A 19,249-nucleotide genomic window follows, 5' to 3' on the forward strand; every position below is an offset into this window, starting at 1 on the left:
CCAGAGGCCATCACCATCTCTACTGATGTCTCCGCTCTGTTGCCATGGTGAGTGCATGCCGTTTTGTGTGGTTGCCATGGGGACTCCGTATTACAGCCTGCTGCCTGCTCTCTTCATGTTTCTGCACGATCATTTGTATGCCTCCTGTAGGCTAATGCTTTAACAGACATGCACAGGGAAGTGCCCTGAGGGAGCGCCTTCTGCAGAAACACGCCCAGGTATCCCTGACGTTGTTTAAGATGAAGCTAAAAAAAAAAGGGGAGGTTGGGGGGATGGAAGTGTCTCACTGTGACTTTGCATGTCTCATAACTAAAATATGAAATATCAGCTGTATGAGTGCAATGTTATACAGAACAATGCTGTCTCTTTTTCTTTCCCACTTGCCCGTCCATCATTATGGAAGGCAAGAATGCCAAATGTCTCCCACTAATATGGTAATAATATTCAAGCTCATGCGCTTTGAGATAATGACATCATTTATTTGCTTGTTTCCCTCTAACAAAAAACACTGACCATGTCTTGTGCACATGCTGCTTGATGTGTCTTTGCAGCAGTACTGCACGTACTTGTGTATGTCTGCCTGCATGTACGCACTTGAGTGCTCCGCGCACCACATGTGAGATTGTTCTCATTTCATTCCTAGGGCAGAGAGTGAGCGGCAAAGGCCACTGATGTTCTGCTCTAGTCTTTTTTTTTTTTTGGAAACTTCATAGTTAATGGGGCACAACTGTGTACCTGCCTGCAGGCTATTCAGAGGTTTGGCATTTCACTTTCATTGTGTGCTTGGTCCTGTGTGCCACTTATGGTCTGTTTAGTTTGTGCTTGTTTTGGTTACGTCAAAAGAAAAGCAATCTTCTTTAATCATTAGGGCTCGGCTAGGTTCACATTGGAATCTGTGGTTTTGTTCGACCTGTTTTTCATCTTCTAGCCATGATGACAGCTTGTTGATGTGCAACTTTTCCCCCCGCCCTTTTTTCTTTTGCTTTGGTTTGTTGACATCGCTCAGTACAGCTGCACCTGGACCTGACCAAGCCCAATTATAAGAAAACCCACAAAATCCAGTAATTTGCAACCATGGGATACAAAAAACTAGTAAAAAACACCATTTACACCATTTACTCCATCTTCAGTCACATGTGACTAGCAGCTTTCACTGAATCAAGCTTATTCTTATTCATGTCTACAAGTTTCGTCCTTCCTCTGGGGCAGATGAACAGCATTTGTGTTTCACCGAAGGCATGATCATCTCCCCTTTTTATAGTGTGACAGGGAGGAGATTAATTTGAGGTGACACCTAGATAAACATGTGCAGGAAAATTCATATTACAACCATGCGTGTTTTTAAACTGGTGGAGAAAAATATATGCAGGCACAGGGAGAACATGCAAACCTCGATTACACCACCATTTGGTTAGGTGGTGATTGTATATTGGCCATAGCTGTGAATATAAGTGGTTGTCTGTCTTTATGTTGGCCCTATGATAGACTGGCAGCCTATGCAAGGTGTAAACCAGCTCTCATCCAGTGATTGCTGGGATTCACTCCCCATTACAATAAATTGGATGAGTGGCTACGAGAATAAATGGATGCATCAGAATTAGCTTTTAGGTTTTTTTCCCCCCACCACCTGAAAATGCAACTGTCCTACACAGTGTCGTCTAAAAATTCTGAGATTTTTCTGTTATTTCTTTTCACTCTATTTTACCCACAATGAATTTCTAATACACCACAGACACGCTCAATAAATCTAACATTTGCTGGATGTTGACCAGCGTGGAAACACTGTGTGGTACTCTCTTGCTTCTTTATAAACTATACCTTGCTCTTTCAGTGCCCCTGCACAGCACTGAATACACTCCCAGGAATCTCTTGGTGTCCTCTGACCTTTAGTTAGGTTCACTTCCTCTGTAATTGTACACACACAAGGTATGGCATGAAGGCATGAAGGCATGCTTCCTGCGTGAGTGCATTTATTTTTATGCATCTGTGCATGAGTGCATGCTTGTGTGTACGTGTGCGTGTGTGTCTATAAATATGATGAACACAAAGTTCCCATTCATGCTTGTAGTTAAGGTGAAGGTGTTAAGCTGATGAAAGCTTTCTTTTCCGCTGCTTCTCTCAGTAAACTCATACACAAACACAGCAGATCCATTACATCCGGTCTAAAACCAACTTCACTAAACAGTTCCAACATTGTCCTGACTGTAGAAACGTTCAGCTGTCAGTTCATTTATCATGAAAGCTTAGAGCTGATCCTGGTTTCTTTCTGCACAACTAATAAACAGCAGGAAGATGTTCTCTTGACTGCACAGCAATCAGTGAGGCCATCTCAGCAAACCTCTCTCCTTCTACTCTCTCATGTGTTTTCTGCCTACTCATTACTTAAACCTACCTGTGTTTGTGCTCCATCAGTCTTTCTAAGTAGTGCTAATTGGAAATTCATGCTGCCACCATCATGCTTAAGTCAGTGCAGCCTGCAGCAGCTCTACCTTCAGGGCATAAAAATATTGTTGACCTATGTTACAGGAAATCAGATGATAGAAGTAAAATTTTCAAGCAAAACATGGAAGAGGGTCTGAAATCTCTTGATCAAACTAATTTTAGTCATGTAATTCACATGAAACCTTATACATCACATTTCAGGATAAAGTGCAGGTGATAACGAAAGTATGCCCTCAGGTCCTTACAAGATCTTAAAATTAGGTCATTCCAACCACAGATGGACAGCAACACATGGCATAGCAGTGTGTGGAAAACTGAGTACATCCTCAATGCTTTCACAGTAATTACAAGGGTAAGTAGCAGCCAGGTGCTGCTAATCAAATCCACTTGATTAGGTGATCATCATCAAATGTAAGCACCTCTATAAAGGTACAAGTTTTGGCAGTTTGCTGGCCTGGAGCATTCAGGTGTGTGTTGATACTGTATCAAGAAGGAAAGACATTAGCAGTAATCTTACAGAAGACATTTTTGCTGCCCATCAGTCTGCGAGTTTGCAAACAACTTAAAGTCAGTCATTCTAGGATGGCAAAGATTACATAGAGGTGGAACATTCAAGACATTTACCAATCTTTTCAGGAGTGGATGTCCCAGAAATTTCACCCCAAGGTCAGATCAGGCAATGCTCATAGAAACTGAAACTACCACAGAAACCACTGAAAGAGAATCTGGGTTTTGCATTGTCATAGTCAGTCCAGACCTCAATCAGTGATTTGGTGGGACCTTAAGAGAGCTGTGCATGAATGCCCACAAACCTCAGTGAACCGAAGCAACTGTATTTTGGCCTAGTTTTTTGTTTAATAATGTAATATGTGGTTTTAGAACCTGATGAGGACCAGATAATTTTTTTTATTAAGTGTAGGAAGCTTAAAATTGAGAGACGGCGTACTCTATTTTTCACACGACTGTTTGCTGAGCGTCTTGATGCTCTCGTCACAATGAACAAGCACAGTGTGTGCAAAGACTGGACTGTGCTGAATGTGTAGACTCAGACCCTCCAGGTGGTGCTGGAAAAATGTGAAACTTATGAAATAGATTGACAAGTAGATTACAAAACAAAACAAAAAACATGAAATACACAAATATTCACATAGATGTGTAGCTGACGTGCAATGAGTTTCATTACTAACTTCAGTTTTCGCTCCTTCAGCAACATATGCAGGGTATTTTGCATATGCATATGCAGTTTGACCAACCCACAGGATGACAATGCAGTTGCTGGAGCCATGCCACTAGCATAACTGAAAAACAAAGTACAGTATAGACTAAATTTTCTTTAATGGGATGCCCATAGTTGTCCCACTTCTTATTACCATTGCAAATTTTAAAATCCAGTCACTGCTTTTATGAGATCTGATCTTTTTTGGGTGAGTGAAATAAAGGGATTATTATTTTTAATGTAAAACTGAAATAAACCAAAATGTAAATAGTAATAATATTGTCAAGTCATGGCTGAATGAAACGTAGCTTTAAAATTTTTTAATATTTAATACACTACAAGCATGAAATCTCAAAATTAGACATTTTTTTCAGAGTATTGCTGGTCCCTTTTTCACATCTGTATGCAGGAGTACTCGGACACTTTGATCACGTCACTGTTGGGACTACGATAACACAGAGCTCACAGTGTTCTTTCAGTCATGTTTAAACACAAAGAGACCCCCTCCCCATCTTCCGTTTTTAGTCTGTGCTGATTCACAACGGTCTGGAGCCAGCCAGCTCTGGAAGCTTGTCTCCATGGAGACAAGGGTAGGAAGGAGAGTGATGATGTTGCTGGCAGAACAGCAGTACCGAATCAACCATGTGTTACAATGTGTGTTTGTGTGTGGATGTGTGGGTATACAGGAGACAAACAGACAGATTAGATTTTTTTTTTCTTTTCAAAAGAAGGGTAATTTGATTGTCTAGCACTACGTGCCAAGGTGGCTTTTTTTCTGTAGCATTTAGAGGATCATGATGCTTCAAATCCGAGGTAAAAGACAAGCAGCTTGTATTGATAAGCAATGCCATGCTCAGATGTGATTGACAGTACAGGTTATGACAAGCAAAGAGTGCAACCAACTTCATCTGACACAGATATTCTCACATTTTCAGATTATAGATAGCAACGCGTAAAAAAAGACACACTTACAGACTGACTCTCAAATGAAATGCCAAGAAAAGAAAAGGTTTGGCCTCATCTTTCATCTCCTTTAAATTGAATATTGGTAGACACACTGATTAAGTTGGGACAGTTAATAATAGTGTTCAGACCAGCCTATAGAAAAGGTGGCATCAAGACTTTGCATGTGGCTAAAGTAATTTCTCATCTGAACTCTAAACCACTAATTATGTAAATATCACATGCCATAAGTTCGCCATTGAACTCAGAGTTGGAGTGATGACAGTGATGGTGATGTAGTTGCACAATGTAGCTGGTGAGTCAACATTAAAAGCGGCACAGGCTTTGACACTGAAAACACTGTTTTGGTGACCTACTGTGAACCCATCTAACTAAAATTAAGCTCAAAGCTTAATATGCCATTGTTATAGAGAGATGTTAATGGAAATTTTGTGTGGAGCGGAGGAGGACAGTGAGGGGAAGAGTGGTTAGTCATTGTTTGGTGCATGTTTATGGGACACAAGTGAATGGCTTTCATTTGCAAATGAAAATGGAGAAACTGGTATTTGCTAATATTATCACTTCTACAAAGTCCATAAAGACCAACTTAACCCAAGTTAATAAAAGCAGATGCAGGCCTGCAGGTAGAAGGGGGATTCTGCACATTTATAACTCAGATGCAGTGTTTTTATTTTCAATAAATCAGTGTGATAGTGGCAAGATGGATAACACATTTTTACAACGCCCCCTGTGGTCATGAGGTATATGCACTGTCAAGACTGTGTATTAATGGACTCAAGACAAATGAAAAGTACAAGTTTAACAGAGAAAACTGTGCTTAACAGAGAAATAGAAAGTACCATGCAGGCTGGAGAAAATATACAAGCCCACCAGGTAACAGACTGAGCATGACACTTGAAGGGAGTGTTGCATTGTAAGTAGGATATATCTATTAAATTTTTTTTTTTTATCTTTTTTTATTTTTATTTTTTTAACTTCTTTTTTTGAGTTTTATTTGACAAAAGTGATGCCAAACATTGTTCAAAGAGAGGCTGAATGACACATGGGAAATTGCCAGGATGAGCTATAAGTAAGCCTTATAATAATTAGCATTAGTCAGAAGTGCAGGGTAGTTTGTGCTCACAGTGTTGGCAGATAATAGGCTAGTCCAGTGAATGCTAGTGTTTTGTTTCGCTGTTGTTAATCTATTGAGAAACAAAAGCCTTAGTGCTGTAAATTGCAGCAGTGTCTCAGTTGTAAATCTATGCTAATGCTAACTCTAGATAATTTTGTATTCACTACATTTTCAAAACGCCTACAGATAGAATAACTGCTAGTAGCATAAAGTAAATAGTAGACATTTAACTACTACTTTAACAGACTTGAATATTGTATGTGTGTGTGTGATTAACAAAAGAAGGGGGAGAAAAAATTTAATTAGCTCAAAGGCATTACAATCTTTGGGCATTCAAATAGTTGCAGGCATGCAAGAACAGCCCGGTTTCCATATATTTAGGTTTCTCAATACTAATACTTATCTAGGTTTCTGAAATTAAGATATAATGTTTGCATGATAAATAAACCATTTCATATACATGGGATACTCATATCCCACGTATGAAATGGGATATGAAGTCACACATCATTAAACACAATAATGATGTTTGACTGCTTAATTTACTCACCTTCAAATTCATTTTGTTCTAACTCAAAAACAATATCATTTTTCAGTTAGTTTAGGATATACACTGTGAATACTTCTATTAATGAAGCCACTGAGATGCCAAGTTGGGCACTTTACTGAGATTCTGAAATCAACCTTCCTTTGTGAATGCTGATTTTATTAAAGCAAACAGGAATGACAGTAGTCATGAAGCAAGAGTGATGAGATAGCAAACAGAAAATATTTGAGCCCTACTCACCCTCTCCCCTGCATGCCAGGGAGTGACCAGGTAGGTAATGTGAAACCACACTCATTGTGCCCACTACTGCAGACTGATATCACCATAGTGACAAATGAAGCTCAAAACAATAAAAGGAAAAAAACCTAATACAATACAATCCGTATTTTGATATTGATTTAAATGGTCCTGTTTGTGATGCGAAACGTATGCAGTCGCACCAGTGTTTTTAAAACTAAAATCATGTTTAAAGATTCTTACCACATACGTTAAGTGAGTTGTTATTACAGAAGCAGTTACTTTGACTCTGTTGAGCCTCTAACTCCCTGTTTGCCAAAGTGAGCATGTGTAGAGTTCTTAGCACAGCAACACAACTTGCCAAAGGGCCGCTGAGCGAGGGAACACAGCAGAATAAATTATGATGATACTAACCAAGGAAACAATGACTGACGTTTCCAGCTGGAGGGGTAACAGACTTCTAGTATAAACAGATTTCTGAACAGCCCAGTTCAATGTGGAACATACTGCTGTAGTGGCCTCAGGGGGAAACAAATTATACTTTAATGTACATTAAAATTCGTGTCTCATGTTTATAACACCCAAACAGCAGTCAGCAAAGATATGGGTTACAAGTTGTACTTTGGTCTTTATTTCAACCTAGGAGTGACATCTTTTTGTGCGAGGGCTAGCTCACTTTTATCCTCTCATCACCTCACTATAAGTGCTACATTTGTTTTCACTCTCTGTGCCCTCCTTGGAAATGAGAGCACTTTCCATCCAGTTGTCCATCTCCTGGGAAGGCCATCCAGACATTAATGGACCATTTAAGCAGGTAAATGTAATTTCATGCTGATTCAAACAAAGTTACACTGTCTAAAGCTGTAATGGCATGTAATGCCGCTGCGTGCTGAGTCATAGAAATAAGCGTACAATGCTCCGATCCTAATGTAGTTTGAGCTTGCCATGACTCAGCTGTTATTATGGTCGAGTAAAACGAACCACAGAGCAGCACTGATTATCAGCTTTGTTTTGAACCACAACTGATCATTCATCTGACAGCAGATTAAAGCTATAAATCAGCAGATACATCCATCTAATAACAATAAATCTAATAACTATAATTAAGTTGTGCCAATTTTGGCCTTGTGGGTTTCTTTTTCATTGCATAGCGATTTTCTGTGAGCTAGGGGTAATTTATTTTTGACAAGAACGTAAGAAATACAAACAAAAATAATGTTATTAAAGATTTACTGGTGGTTTTCAGATAAATGTTTAGTCTCAACACTGTAAATCCTCCATTTAATGAGGTGTTTTTGTAGTTTAGTCAGAACTCCAAGCACAGCTTGATCTAACCTTTTGTTTCACTACATAGACAACAAAGATGAACAGCTGAGAAACTGGGTCAAAGAAGAAAGGTCATATGGAACAATGGGAACTTGGCAAAGTAAATCCCTCATCACAACTACGGCACCTTAATTACTTGATTATTTTTTATTTTCAAGGTACAAAGTGTTACTTTTGGTATTTTTGTGAAACTGAGTAGAGCTGACGTGGAAGATAAACACAATTACAGGCCAAAGAAGGAGAGCGATGACAGTTTGAATTATAGATACTTTCCACGCTAACCTTAATTACATGAATGCAAGACAAAAACATATCAACACTTGAAGTCTAAAGTAAACCTGACTTCCATATCAGCCTGAGTAGTTTTTCTTTTGAGAGACATCATCAGTCATACTGGAGCGCAGACACACTATCGCGATCACAGAGGCACTTGTTTTTTTGTCAAAGCCCTCTGGCAGTAGTTAACATTTCAGTGCTCCGTGGCTGTTTTAAGGGGATTCCTGACCCAGAGTACAAGTTTCTTCAGGTTTCATCATACGTCAGAAAGAGCTGAAATGAAAGGAATTTGATTTTTTTTGCAGTCAAAAACAAAACACAGACAAAAATACATGTTGAACCTCACCTGTAATAATTGCACTGTTATTGCTTTGCTCTGGGAATGGCCACTTTATCACGATTATAGTTCCTGTCATGGCAGAAGAATTCTACCGTCTGCCTGTTTTTGTACTTTAAGTAACTCCCTTCTTTTGCTCTGCTCCTCCATAGCAACCTCAGCACACTGAGACTGGATTGACTGGAGAGATCGGGCAACCTCTGGACATTGCTGTGTCAGCAACAGCGAGGCAAGTGTAGACTCTCAGCATATCTACCATTCACACTGTGCTTGCTAGATATAGGCCAAGATGGATACACAATTTTCTCATAAGCCTTCTCTCTCACTGATACACATAGAGAAAGGGAAGATGAATACAGATATTTTCATTTGCATATGCGGCATATAAATGTATGCAGAGACACGGGGAAAGCCTGTCTCTGCAGCCCGGCTATAAAAGTGCAAGACACCTCAAGAGGAAAATCAAAATGCTAAAATCAATAGCTGCCTCTTTGTCATGTTTGCATTGCAGGCAGCATTAATTTTCACAGAAGGCAGCCACCTGTGATGGGAGTGTTTGGCATGAAAAACACTATAATGAAAAATACAATACAACATCATTGATGGTTTTTCCTTGAATACGGCAAGCTGAAAGCACAATGAGTCTCTGCCAATTAAAAGACGTCATATTTATTTACTCTACAATCATAGGTTTCTATGAGCTCTGCGGTGTTTGCAGACTGGATTAAATGACTATGAGAAGGCAGTTCATTTGAATACACCTCCAACAAGAGAAACTTTTCCAAAATGTTAGAAATAATTACGCCGAATGTGAATTTCTCCTAAAAATATATGCATATTTCCAGGTGATAAATATCACTATAAACTAAAATAATTATAGGCATCATTCGTCCCGCGTGTCTATTTGGGGAGCTCAATCACATAAACCAAACTGAGGATTTTTAGATAGTTTCCGATATGGACTACTGTCTGTTGGGTGCTACATGTTAAGTAAAATCAACTCTGGACAATGTCTTGATGTAATTCCTCCCACAATGTCTGCGATTGAATTGTGACAACAGCAAAACGCGATAAGCAAAAATGATAATGAAACAGTATGTTGCCTAAATATGGTGAAAAAAGTGACCAAATTGTTCCCCTTTCCTCTGTTCCCTTCTCATTCTCTTCTCAAATCACAATAAATCCTTATAAATTATAAATAAATAAAAGGTTCACTAAGTTGTAGCTCTGCTAAAGACAATCCAGTTGCTTGCTCTGCTCACTTGTGTATTTACATTATTTAGTAATGCAATTCACACCACAAACATTATAACCACCAGTAAAAGAGGAGCCCTCAATCCCCACACCTCTTTATCAGTCAGGGTGCACCTGTCTGGACCTGACCTGATTACTGAGGAAAGTAGGTCTGAATTTAACACTCATTGTTGTCAGACTACCCGAAAGGACAAAAGTAAAAACGAGCCCCTCACTCTTCCGTCTACAGCTTGGATACAGTTTCTGGCTCCTATATTCTTGTCTTTGAAAGAGACGACATGTGGACAGTTTTGTAGATAGGTTGGATATTTGCTTTGTTTAAACCATAGAACTTGACTGGAGTTATTGTAGGGTGCTTATTCGTTGAAGTAGACGCATGTGTATGTACACCTAGGTGCCCATTAAACACTTTATCCATGTTGGTGTGTATGAGATGTGTTGATGTTAGACAAGTTTGTTATAGACCACAACTAGCTTGCTGGTATTGATTTAGATCATTTATATCTAATTGACTGACTAATTTAAAAATGCAATATCTGGGCTGCTCCTTTCTAGTTCTTAGAACGGTCCTCTGTTAGTTTTTTGAGGTAGTTCCCACAAGCACCAGACTAGGAACTAGCTGCCAGAAAGGAAACATAGCCCAGATAATAACATAATAACAATATGCTTCTATGGTGATTAACTGACACAACAGATTTAAAAATTAGCTTTTAAGGTCTTGGTATAGGTGTTGGTAAGGTCTTGAAAAAGATTTTTTTGTGCTGCAGGCACAGTTTGCTGCAAAAGGACAAGAGCTTAAAAGTTATCGTCATAATGTTAACCTTAATTCAAGATATTGGTTTCTCATACTGAAATGTGAGTTGAGATGATATAGACGGGGTCATAAATGAATGGATACTAAACATGACGCTATACATTGGAGGGTTGTTTCCATGGAAGGAGCAGCAACCAGCAGCAAACGTAGTGATTGATTTTTTGCGAAGCATTGCTTAATTTGTATGGAGCTCTTCTCTTTGTGAGCCTGGGATAGGAACCCCCTGTAGAGCTGTCTGTCAGGCCCTATCTGGCCTCTGCATACAGCACATCGATCAGTGACGTTCAATTCAAAGCATGATGGATTTGAGAAGACACTTAAATGCAGTTGCTTGCAGCGTAGTTACATTTCAGTAGCTTACATGTCTGAATTACTGCTGTGGTCAAGATTATGCCTGAGAGATGCATGGTCAATAACAGAGCCTAAGCCATGTCAGTGGCTCAAGCAATGGTTGGGTAAATGCTGCAATGTTAGCCTGTCGTCCATTCAGCCCCTCTGTTCCAACTGAAATATCCCTATAGCTTTTGGGTAGATTGCTATAAATTGTTCGTAAGCATTCATGGTCCCCGGAGGATGAATTATGTTCACTGTGATGAACACCTGACACTACTTGCCACCATTAATTTTCTGTTTTTAAATTTTTATGAAATGTCTTAAAAGCTATTTGATGGAAAGCCAATGCTTCTGGTCAATCATGATGTCTCCAGAGATCTCCATGGATTTATCGCTGTGTACTAAAATTGATGGGATTCCCAAGAGTCTCCAGTATCCACTTTTTGTTTAATTAAAGTGGCTAAGGGCAATATTTGCGTAGAATCCTGGTCTACTTGTCTTTTTGCAATCACACAGGAAAATTAATTGCAGTAATGTGGTGACGTAGAAACTCAATAATCTTTTCTCAACTTCAAGGCAAGTGACTAAAGGAACTACCATTGACAGCTCAGGACATGACTGATTGATTGACACATGACAGCATAGTAAGTATATTCTGTTATTACCTTGGCAACTGTAGCCTGGAATTTTAGGTAACAATCAAGCATGAACATAGACAGCTGCCGAAGCGATACGAGAGATTTGTTTTGTGTGTGGATGCAGTTTTAGTGTTTAGATTCTTAAACTTTCCCACAGGGCCACTAGCATAGCTGTAAACTCTATAGATACTAAAGGGACTTCAGAAACAGCCATACACTCAGACAAAAACTGGTTCATCCCAAAGACAAAACTCCCAGACACGAACTTATCAACGTAGTGTATGCTGTACAGTGCAGTGACGAATGCTCAGACCTCTGCATTGGAGAGATCAAACAGCCACTTCATAAACGCATGGCACAACATAGAAGAGCCACCTCGACGGGACTCAGCTGTCCATCTGCATCTAAAGGACAATGGTCACTCTTTTGAGGATGGCAATGTTGACATTTTGGACAGAAAAGACACATGGTTTGAATGAGGAGTGAAAGAAGCCATCTATGTCCACTGTGAACGACCATCTTTGAACAGAGGCGGTGGCTTACGACCAGAGATGGGCAGTAATGCGTTACAAGTAACACGTTACTGTAATCCGATTACTTTTTTAAGTAACGAGTAAAGTAAGGGATTACTATTGCCAAAAAGGTAATTAGATTACTGTTACTTTCCCGTAAGCACGCTGCATTACTGCGTTACTAAAACCATGATTTTTTTGCAAGAGTGTCTCATGACAGTGACGTAAGCGAGTGCGACGTTCGTGGCAACAGCTGTGTGCAGATCAAAAATGGATAATATATCGAGTGCGGGAGAGAGTATGAGCGTGCAGCGTTTAAAGCGTGGAAGTACTGACCTTACTTTGAGTTTGATTCTGTAAAAAGTGACAAAAACATTAGCGTCCGCTGTTCACTGCGTGGGAAGAAAACTTATTTTTACAGCGAAAAAACCCCTTAACTTCCGAGCAAGGACCGAGTGCGCTGCCACGGAATTGGAAATTCACAGACAAACTTGCGGATTCTTCCAATGACCGCTGCGGCACACCTGCACCAGGGCAAACCTCCGCCTGCTATACAGGTGAAAATAGAGCAACAGGACCTCTGAGTCTTTGATTTTATTTATTTTCTGCTGTGTTTCACTTGCATTTATTTGAAAGAGTGAGTGTAAACACAAAAAAATATTTTATTTTATGTGCTGGAATGTGCAGAAAATAGGTTTAAATGTTAAACAAATTTCTTCCAGTCAGAGAATGTTACATATAATTTCATTTTTGCTTGATGCATAAAGTTAAAAGATTAAAACTAATAAAACAAGTTTTAAAAAGAGATTTTTTCATTTGATTACATTTTGTATGATGGATTATGCAGAAAAAGTAGAATTGGGCTGAAAGATCTATTGCTTTATTAACTATTCACGTTGTAAATTGTGTTTTTAAAAAAGTAACTAAGTAATTAATTACTTTTGAAAATAAGTAATCAGTAAAGTAACGGGATTACTTTTTGGGGGAAGTAATCAGTAATTAGTTACTGATTACTTTTTTCAAGTAACTTGACCAACACTGCTTACGACACCAACTGTCTGCCATCCATAAACCAGTTTTGAGATCCCTTCCCAGACGCTTTAATGCCCACTCACATTCTGGGCCATTTGACCTCAGTAAATCACATGATAGGGTCTGCAGGTTTCTCAGTGGGTTCACCTGAAATCTTGGCTGATTGCGACCCATACCCGTTTTCACACCTTGGCTAGTGTGATCAGGTAGAGGATCAATAGGGGGTCCATGACCCTCTTGAGGACACTCCCACAGGGCTTAAAATCTGAGACTCTCAATTGCTCTTAGAACTGAAGAAGCTTCTTGGATGAGAAGTGAAACGTCTTCAAGAAACCTAAAGAAGTCCAGACGCTTTTGTTTCCAAGCTCCTTAGACTGTGGTGACTCAGAACCTTCACAGACATACTAAAGGGACATTCAAACAGGAAGCATTTTCCTCTCTACGCATTGCTTTGCTGCTGCCTACTGACACCAGTTGCTTAGGTAACCCTTTAATGTATTTATATTCTTTGCTGTCACTGGTAGCTGCTTCAGTTGCTCAATGCAAAGTTGAGAAAAATTTAATTCGAGACCCATGCAGGTTTGTTTGTTTGTTTGTCTTTTTACCCTAATGAAAAAAAATGTCAGCAACATTTGGGCACTTCATCTACCCAAGGGGGCCAAAATTAGGGTATAACTGTAACATCTGCTCTTTCCAGGAACAGTTTAATAACTGCCCGGTCCATGGGTGCCACGTTGCTGGGAATCGCTCCCTTTACACCAAGATACAGTTCCCAAGGCTATATGCGTTTATATTTTCATAACTGTTTGTTTCAGTTTCTCCGCATTGCCATGATGTTGAAACATCCTAGTATTTCTGCATCTCTCACTTCGGATGTCTCAAAACAATAAGAGCCATATTAGATTTCCTGGCATCACTTCATGTGTTCACTGTATGTGTAAGATCAAAGTCACAGTAATGACAAATCTAACTGCAGCCAAAAGATCACAGTCTGTGACATTGTCTGCACTTTGCCTCAAGGACAGGACACAGATGTGATCGGTAGATTGTTAATTGCCCAGTAAATATTATTAGAGCCATATTTTTTTTTTATAAAAAGGCTGAAGCATATTGTCTTATAATGCATAAACAAACACTTTTTTTCTCCAAATAACTGTCACATAATCCTTTTTTATTAGTGCAGATTATGAGATTAGTATGGAATAGTGAAATCTGCTACACCAGTCTCACAGCAAAATATGTATTATTGCTCCACAGGGAAGATATAGTCGTACCAGTGTTATTAACATTTTTTTAGACTTAGTTTTGTATTCAGTGTTGCATTTACTGTTTAGGTTTTTGCAGTTGCTGTGTGGTAATCGTTGCCTCTTTGTACCATTTTTACACTGTTTTCTGTTTAGTAGATTTAGGCATCAAAACATCTTGTTCTGGTTTATGCATGACATATTTATGCATATATTAATGCAAGACATATATCTGGCTTAGTTTGAAATAAACTCTTTGACAGGATTAATTATATATTGCAAAACTCCAACAAATTTCCATTTGTCTGCATTGCAAGGGTGAAGATCCATACCCCAAAAATGCAAAAACTAAATTTAAAAAAAAAGTTGCTGAATATTATACTGCACAGTCCTCCATTCCCTAAATATTACTAGTATTATTTTCTATATACCCACTGTTTTCTTCACTTTCTAGTTGCTAGCAGCTCATTAGGGTTTTACAACAACATGGTGACTGTAAACAGTTTAATATGGATTGGTAATCAAGATGACTGTGATTGATAGCCCTAGAGATAACCTACTTACTATAGTAGAGATAACTTAGTGAGTGTCCTTACAGTGATAACCTGCGTGCGCTTTGACCATGCACGTATTCAGATACACACATCTGACTAGGAGTATATATGGAATAATTGCTCCACAAGGTAACAGAGGTGGATAAATGCAATAAGTGCATGCTAAAACAAATGGTGTTGATTAGTGAACATGGGGAGAAAAGGACAGCCTTCTGTCATCAGCTGGTTATATTACAAGCTGTATCTCTTCCTCTCTTTACTTCTCCTGCCTCTCTTTCCAGACAGTGTACTGGGAATGTTTTGAGACATTTGGGGAGGATGTGACTTATTTAGGAGAGGAATATGTCTTTTGATATGGAAATCGCACATCCCCTCCAAACTCGTATAACTCCATGCCTAAAAAGCACAGCAGGAATTGTGCATATGTTTAGAAGTTACATCAGCAGTTACAGGCACTAAAGAAGCTGAGCTAAGTGTGTCCTTAAATCAATTTCCAAGATTTGTCAGGCTGACATATGGCAATATATAAGCAAAAAGCTTAAAAAACAAAAATTAAAAACATTATATATATAAGATCTAGGCTTGTCATTTTACTGTGATGTTCTTATATGAATTTATTTTATTGTGAAACTGAGTATTTTTCCAGTGTGGTGTTTATATCCTGCTTTTAAGACAGAGAAAAAGATGTAAATAATTTACCATTTCTGTATGAATTTGTAGTGTTTCCCAGTGCAATCTGTGGAGCTTATAAATCGTAATAAATCCCTTGCTGATGGGGCTGCCTCCTGGCAATCAATAATAACCTCTGCTGGCAGACAGTCAGTGGAACCACACCCTGCAACACACACGCATGCACACAGACCAGCAGACAAATGCTTCTGCTGTAAGCATCCACATGTGCTCACATTCCCATCAGCTTTATTACATATACACATTAAAGTGAGGTTAGAGTGAAGAGAACATACCCGGCTACAGATTAAAGTGTGAAGCGCTGTGTAATCCTTCTCTCCTCTCACTCCGAGGACTGGAAGTTGTACATGGGGGATGCTAGAGTGATAAAAGGATGACAGAGAGGAGGAGGATGGTCTTGACTTGAGGACATCATATGTCACTGGTGAGAAAGCAAATAATCCAGTGTGAGCTCTCTCTGTGGCATTTAGGATATCTTTATTGAAAGTGACTCCTTATTCAAGATTCAGTCCAAATGTTGCAAAGACTCCAGGAAAAAAAATTCACAGCTCTTTTTGATAAAATTTCATCTGACATTGGCTGCTTTTTCCACTATTTTTTTCACTTGTATCTGGCCACCTTCAGAGGATTTTTTAAAGACACTTGACAACTATGAATCATTCAAGCATAATAAAGGCCCCTAACTTAAAGGATGAGTCAGTGTTATGTCTACAGAAGACAGACAGCTTAGCAAATAACCTATTTTGAGGCTTTTTGCTACTAGCAGCCTGTTGTAAAAACATCTTATTTGGTCCCATTTCTTTAGTTGAATTTATGAAAATTGCCAAGGATAAGACATTTTATTTCGATAGGTATAAAATAGAATTTTGGCAGCAAAAAGGTGATTCTCAGAGAGCTTATATCAGCGTGGTGTACTGTCTGTATGCCAAAGTACACAAGAACTGGACTGAAAATCAGTGGCATCATATCTTATGGAGTCCAAATTTGAAATTTTTGGCTAAAACCATCATCAGTATGTATGAAGGAGGTCATGAGAGCAGCACAACAGTAAGTCTTTAGAGTTTGGAGCTGAATTTCACCCAGTGGTGTTGTGGATCGTTTCAAAATTGATGAAATTACAAATGGAGAAAAGTATCATAAGATTTTGATCCACGATGGATAGAAAAGATAGCTAGAAAGAAAAGCTTTGAATGTCCTTCAAGAAGCTTGGAGAACTATTCCTGAAGACTATTTAAAGAAACTACAAGAACGCTTACAGGTCCTAAGGTTTTCACACCTGCAACGTTTAGTCCATTTAACTTAAACTGTGGGTCATTTTCCCACTTGGTGAGACTCACTTGGGATGCAAACCAACACAGCCTTTGGAGGGTGATGATCTCAGTCCAGTTCCAAACAAACTCCGGAGTGGTTTGTGACATTACTGAGCTAAACACCTTCCCTTAGCCATGTGTGCTCTCCATTCTGGGATGCAGCAGATGGGCAAAGGTCACTACAAGCTAGCAACTAGATGTGAAATAAGAGTCAATTCTCAGTGTTTTCCTATTGTCTAGAACACAGTACCTTCTTCCTGTATTTACTTTGGATGCTTCCTCCCCAGACACATCTGGCAAATAAGCGAACTGAACAGCTTGTAGCTTTTTACTGAACATCTATGTTTGTACATGTTTGAGAAATTCACGATCAATATATCAAGACATTTCCACAGTACTAAGTAAGATAATTGATGAATAGCACATTCATTTTCTTTAAATTAGACTGAAATTTAAATAAACTTAAATTAGACTTAATGATATTAATGGCTTAATAATCAGCAACTCAGAGATTGCCCTCTAACTCTGTAATGTTATTATAGCCTGACCTGTATTGAAAAGAATAGCAATTAGGAACAGCTGATCTTTTTCTATGTTGTGTTTGTATATTTAAAATTCAAGATATTTGACTGTATATATAAATATAAAAATATAATGTGTGTGTGCGTGTGTGTGTGTGTGTGTGTGTTTTCTCAACTGAGTCATGTTTTTACATGGTTTCACTGTTGGTGAACAGCGTGATTGTGCTCGTCAGGAACAGGAGAGAGAAAGAGCTGGTTAACAGCAATATACACCCCAGAATAAAGAACCTGTTGTTTAGGGGGCAATCGTAGCAGTCCCTGCCTCTCTGTGCCTCTGTCGGCTGCTCATTTGCTTTTTCATTTGTTCTTTCATTCTTTCTATGCCTCCCTGGTTTCACTGTTCCTCTGATATCACATTGTTTTTTCACCCTCCCTACCTTAGTCTTCCTCATTTCCCACTGTCAGTTTCTCTCTCCTCTCTGCGTCTCACCCTCCACTCACCCCACCCCTCCTTCTGATCTCTCATTCTGTGACACCCAGGGCTTTTTGTTCCCATTTTCTCCCCTTTTCCGTGATTCACTTTCTCTCCCCCTGCCTCATTAGCTGGATGCTTCATTGGTGGAGTGCTGTAGCTTGTTGAAGCCGAAAAAGGCGTGGTCTTCATGTCTTTTTGAAGTCTGTCTATGCCGAGTCGTTACACGGATATTTCAGTGATTACTGGTTGAATATTTTTTGGATTATGTCAAGCTTGCGTGCATATCTGTATACTTGTTTTTCCTGTCTCGTGCACACATTTTTATGCGCACACCTTAACTCAACCAGTCAGTCTGTCAGAACAGTCCTGTTCTGTTCCAGTTTCCAGTAAGCTGATCCTGTTGGCAAAGGCTAGTGGGGAGACTTCCTTTTCTGGAAGGACCCGATGCATCGTGTTAATGATCCTCTCTCTCTTCCACCCTATTTCTTTCTCCCTCTCTCTCTCTCTCTCCCCGTCTCTCTGCTGGCCTGTTCGAGGAGAGTCTCATTTCATATTACAACGTCTGGGCAGGGAGCGACAGCAGAGATCATCCAGCCGGCAGAGTGAAGTGGATCACACCCCCTTTTCAACCTATTGCTCTCTCTCTCTTTCTCACACTTTTTTCACTCTCGTCTTTCTCCTACTTTACGTCTTAATCACTGTTTTTTTGTCTTTTCTTTTTCTGTCTCTCTTCCCATGTAGCATTTTTGTGTGTCTTTGCCTCTTTCTGAAAGTGTGCCTCTAGACTCCACGCTCAGGTAGGCAGCACGACACCAAGTCAGGAATACACTCCTTCAGTCTACTTCTCTATCTATCTTTTCTTTCTTCTTGCATCACATATATCAACATCCTCCACCTCTTCATCTTCCTTCTCCATCTCTATTTCTCCACTTTCCTCCTGCCTCCACACCCTGCCTCAGAGCGCGTTGGAGAGAGTCGCCAATTGCGCACAGAGAAGGCAGCAAGTGGGAGTGGACCTCAGTGAACGTGCTTGCAAGTGTGTGCGAGTGTTTGTGAACGTGGAGAGGAAGAGGAGAGAAGAAGAAGGAGGAGGGAGTGAGCATCAGCACAGTCCTCCCAGTCTCTCCTCGCTTCACGCACACTCCCACTTTGCATGGAACAGTCCTTCTTTCACTGCTTCTAAATGGACATTTCTGTGGCAGCGTTTAAGCAGTGAAGACAGCAGCTGCTGCCACTCTACTCCATGAGCTCCTACATGCTGGATTAAAAAAAGTGAAGAGAGGGGAAGAACAGTGGGAGATCTCTGAATATGAGTGAGGAAGCTAAGGAGAAAGCAGGCGGCGGGAAAGGAGCCCATCGCAAGAAGAAAGGCAAAAAGGTATGAGAGAGGAAGCGGTTTCTTTGTCTTGGTGTG

General features: G+C 39.6%; 1 protein-coding gene and 2 long non-coding RNA genes across 3 annotated transcripts in view; 2 read left to right on the forward strand and 1 right to left on the reverse strand.

Annotated features, from left to right (window-relative positions):
- Positions 1–6,497: 6,497 nt before the first annotated feature.
- Positions 6,498–8,694, forward strand: LOC120715136. Its single transcript, XR_005691545.1, has 3 exons — positions 6,498–7,333; positions 7,874–7,945; positions 8,611–8,694. It is a non-coding gene; the product is annotated as an uncharacterized LOC120715136 (long non-coding RNA).
- Positions 8,423–13,309, reverse strand: LOC120715135. The gene is made up of 2 exons (XR_005691544.1): positions 13,049–13,309; positions 8,423–12,035 (listed from the first exon to the last, which is right to left on the reverse strand). It is a non-coding gene; the product is annotated as an uncharacterized LOC120715135 (long non-coding RNA).
- A 4,908-nt stretch (positions 13,310–18,217) lies between these two features.
- The window catches only part of LOC120714768 (ankyrin-3-like), a 116,589-nt gene continuing 115,557 nt past the window's right edge, over positions 18,218–19,249 (forward strand). The window contains exons 1-2 of the mRNA XM_040001164.1: positions 18,218–18,632; positions 18,795–19,213. Coding sequence (XP_039857098.1) covers positions 19,145–19,213 — 69 coding nt within the window. The 5' untranslated portion in view covers positions 18,218–18,632; positions 18,795–19,144. The remainder of the gene's footprint in view (positions 18,633–18,794; positions 19,214–19,249) is intronic.

Source organism: Simochromis diagramma, unplaced genomic scaffold (assembly GCF_900408965.1).
Source record: "Simochromis diagramma unplaced genomic scaffold, fSimDia1.1 OVJJ01000421.1, whole genome shotgun sequence".
In the NCBI taxonomy this organism is placed as follows: Eukaryota; Metazoa; Chordata; class Actinopteri; order Cichliformes; family Cichlidae; genus Simochromis; species Simochromis diagramma.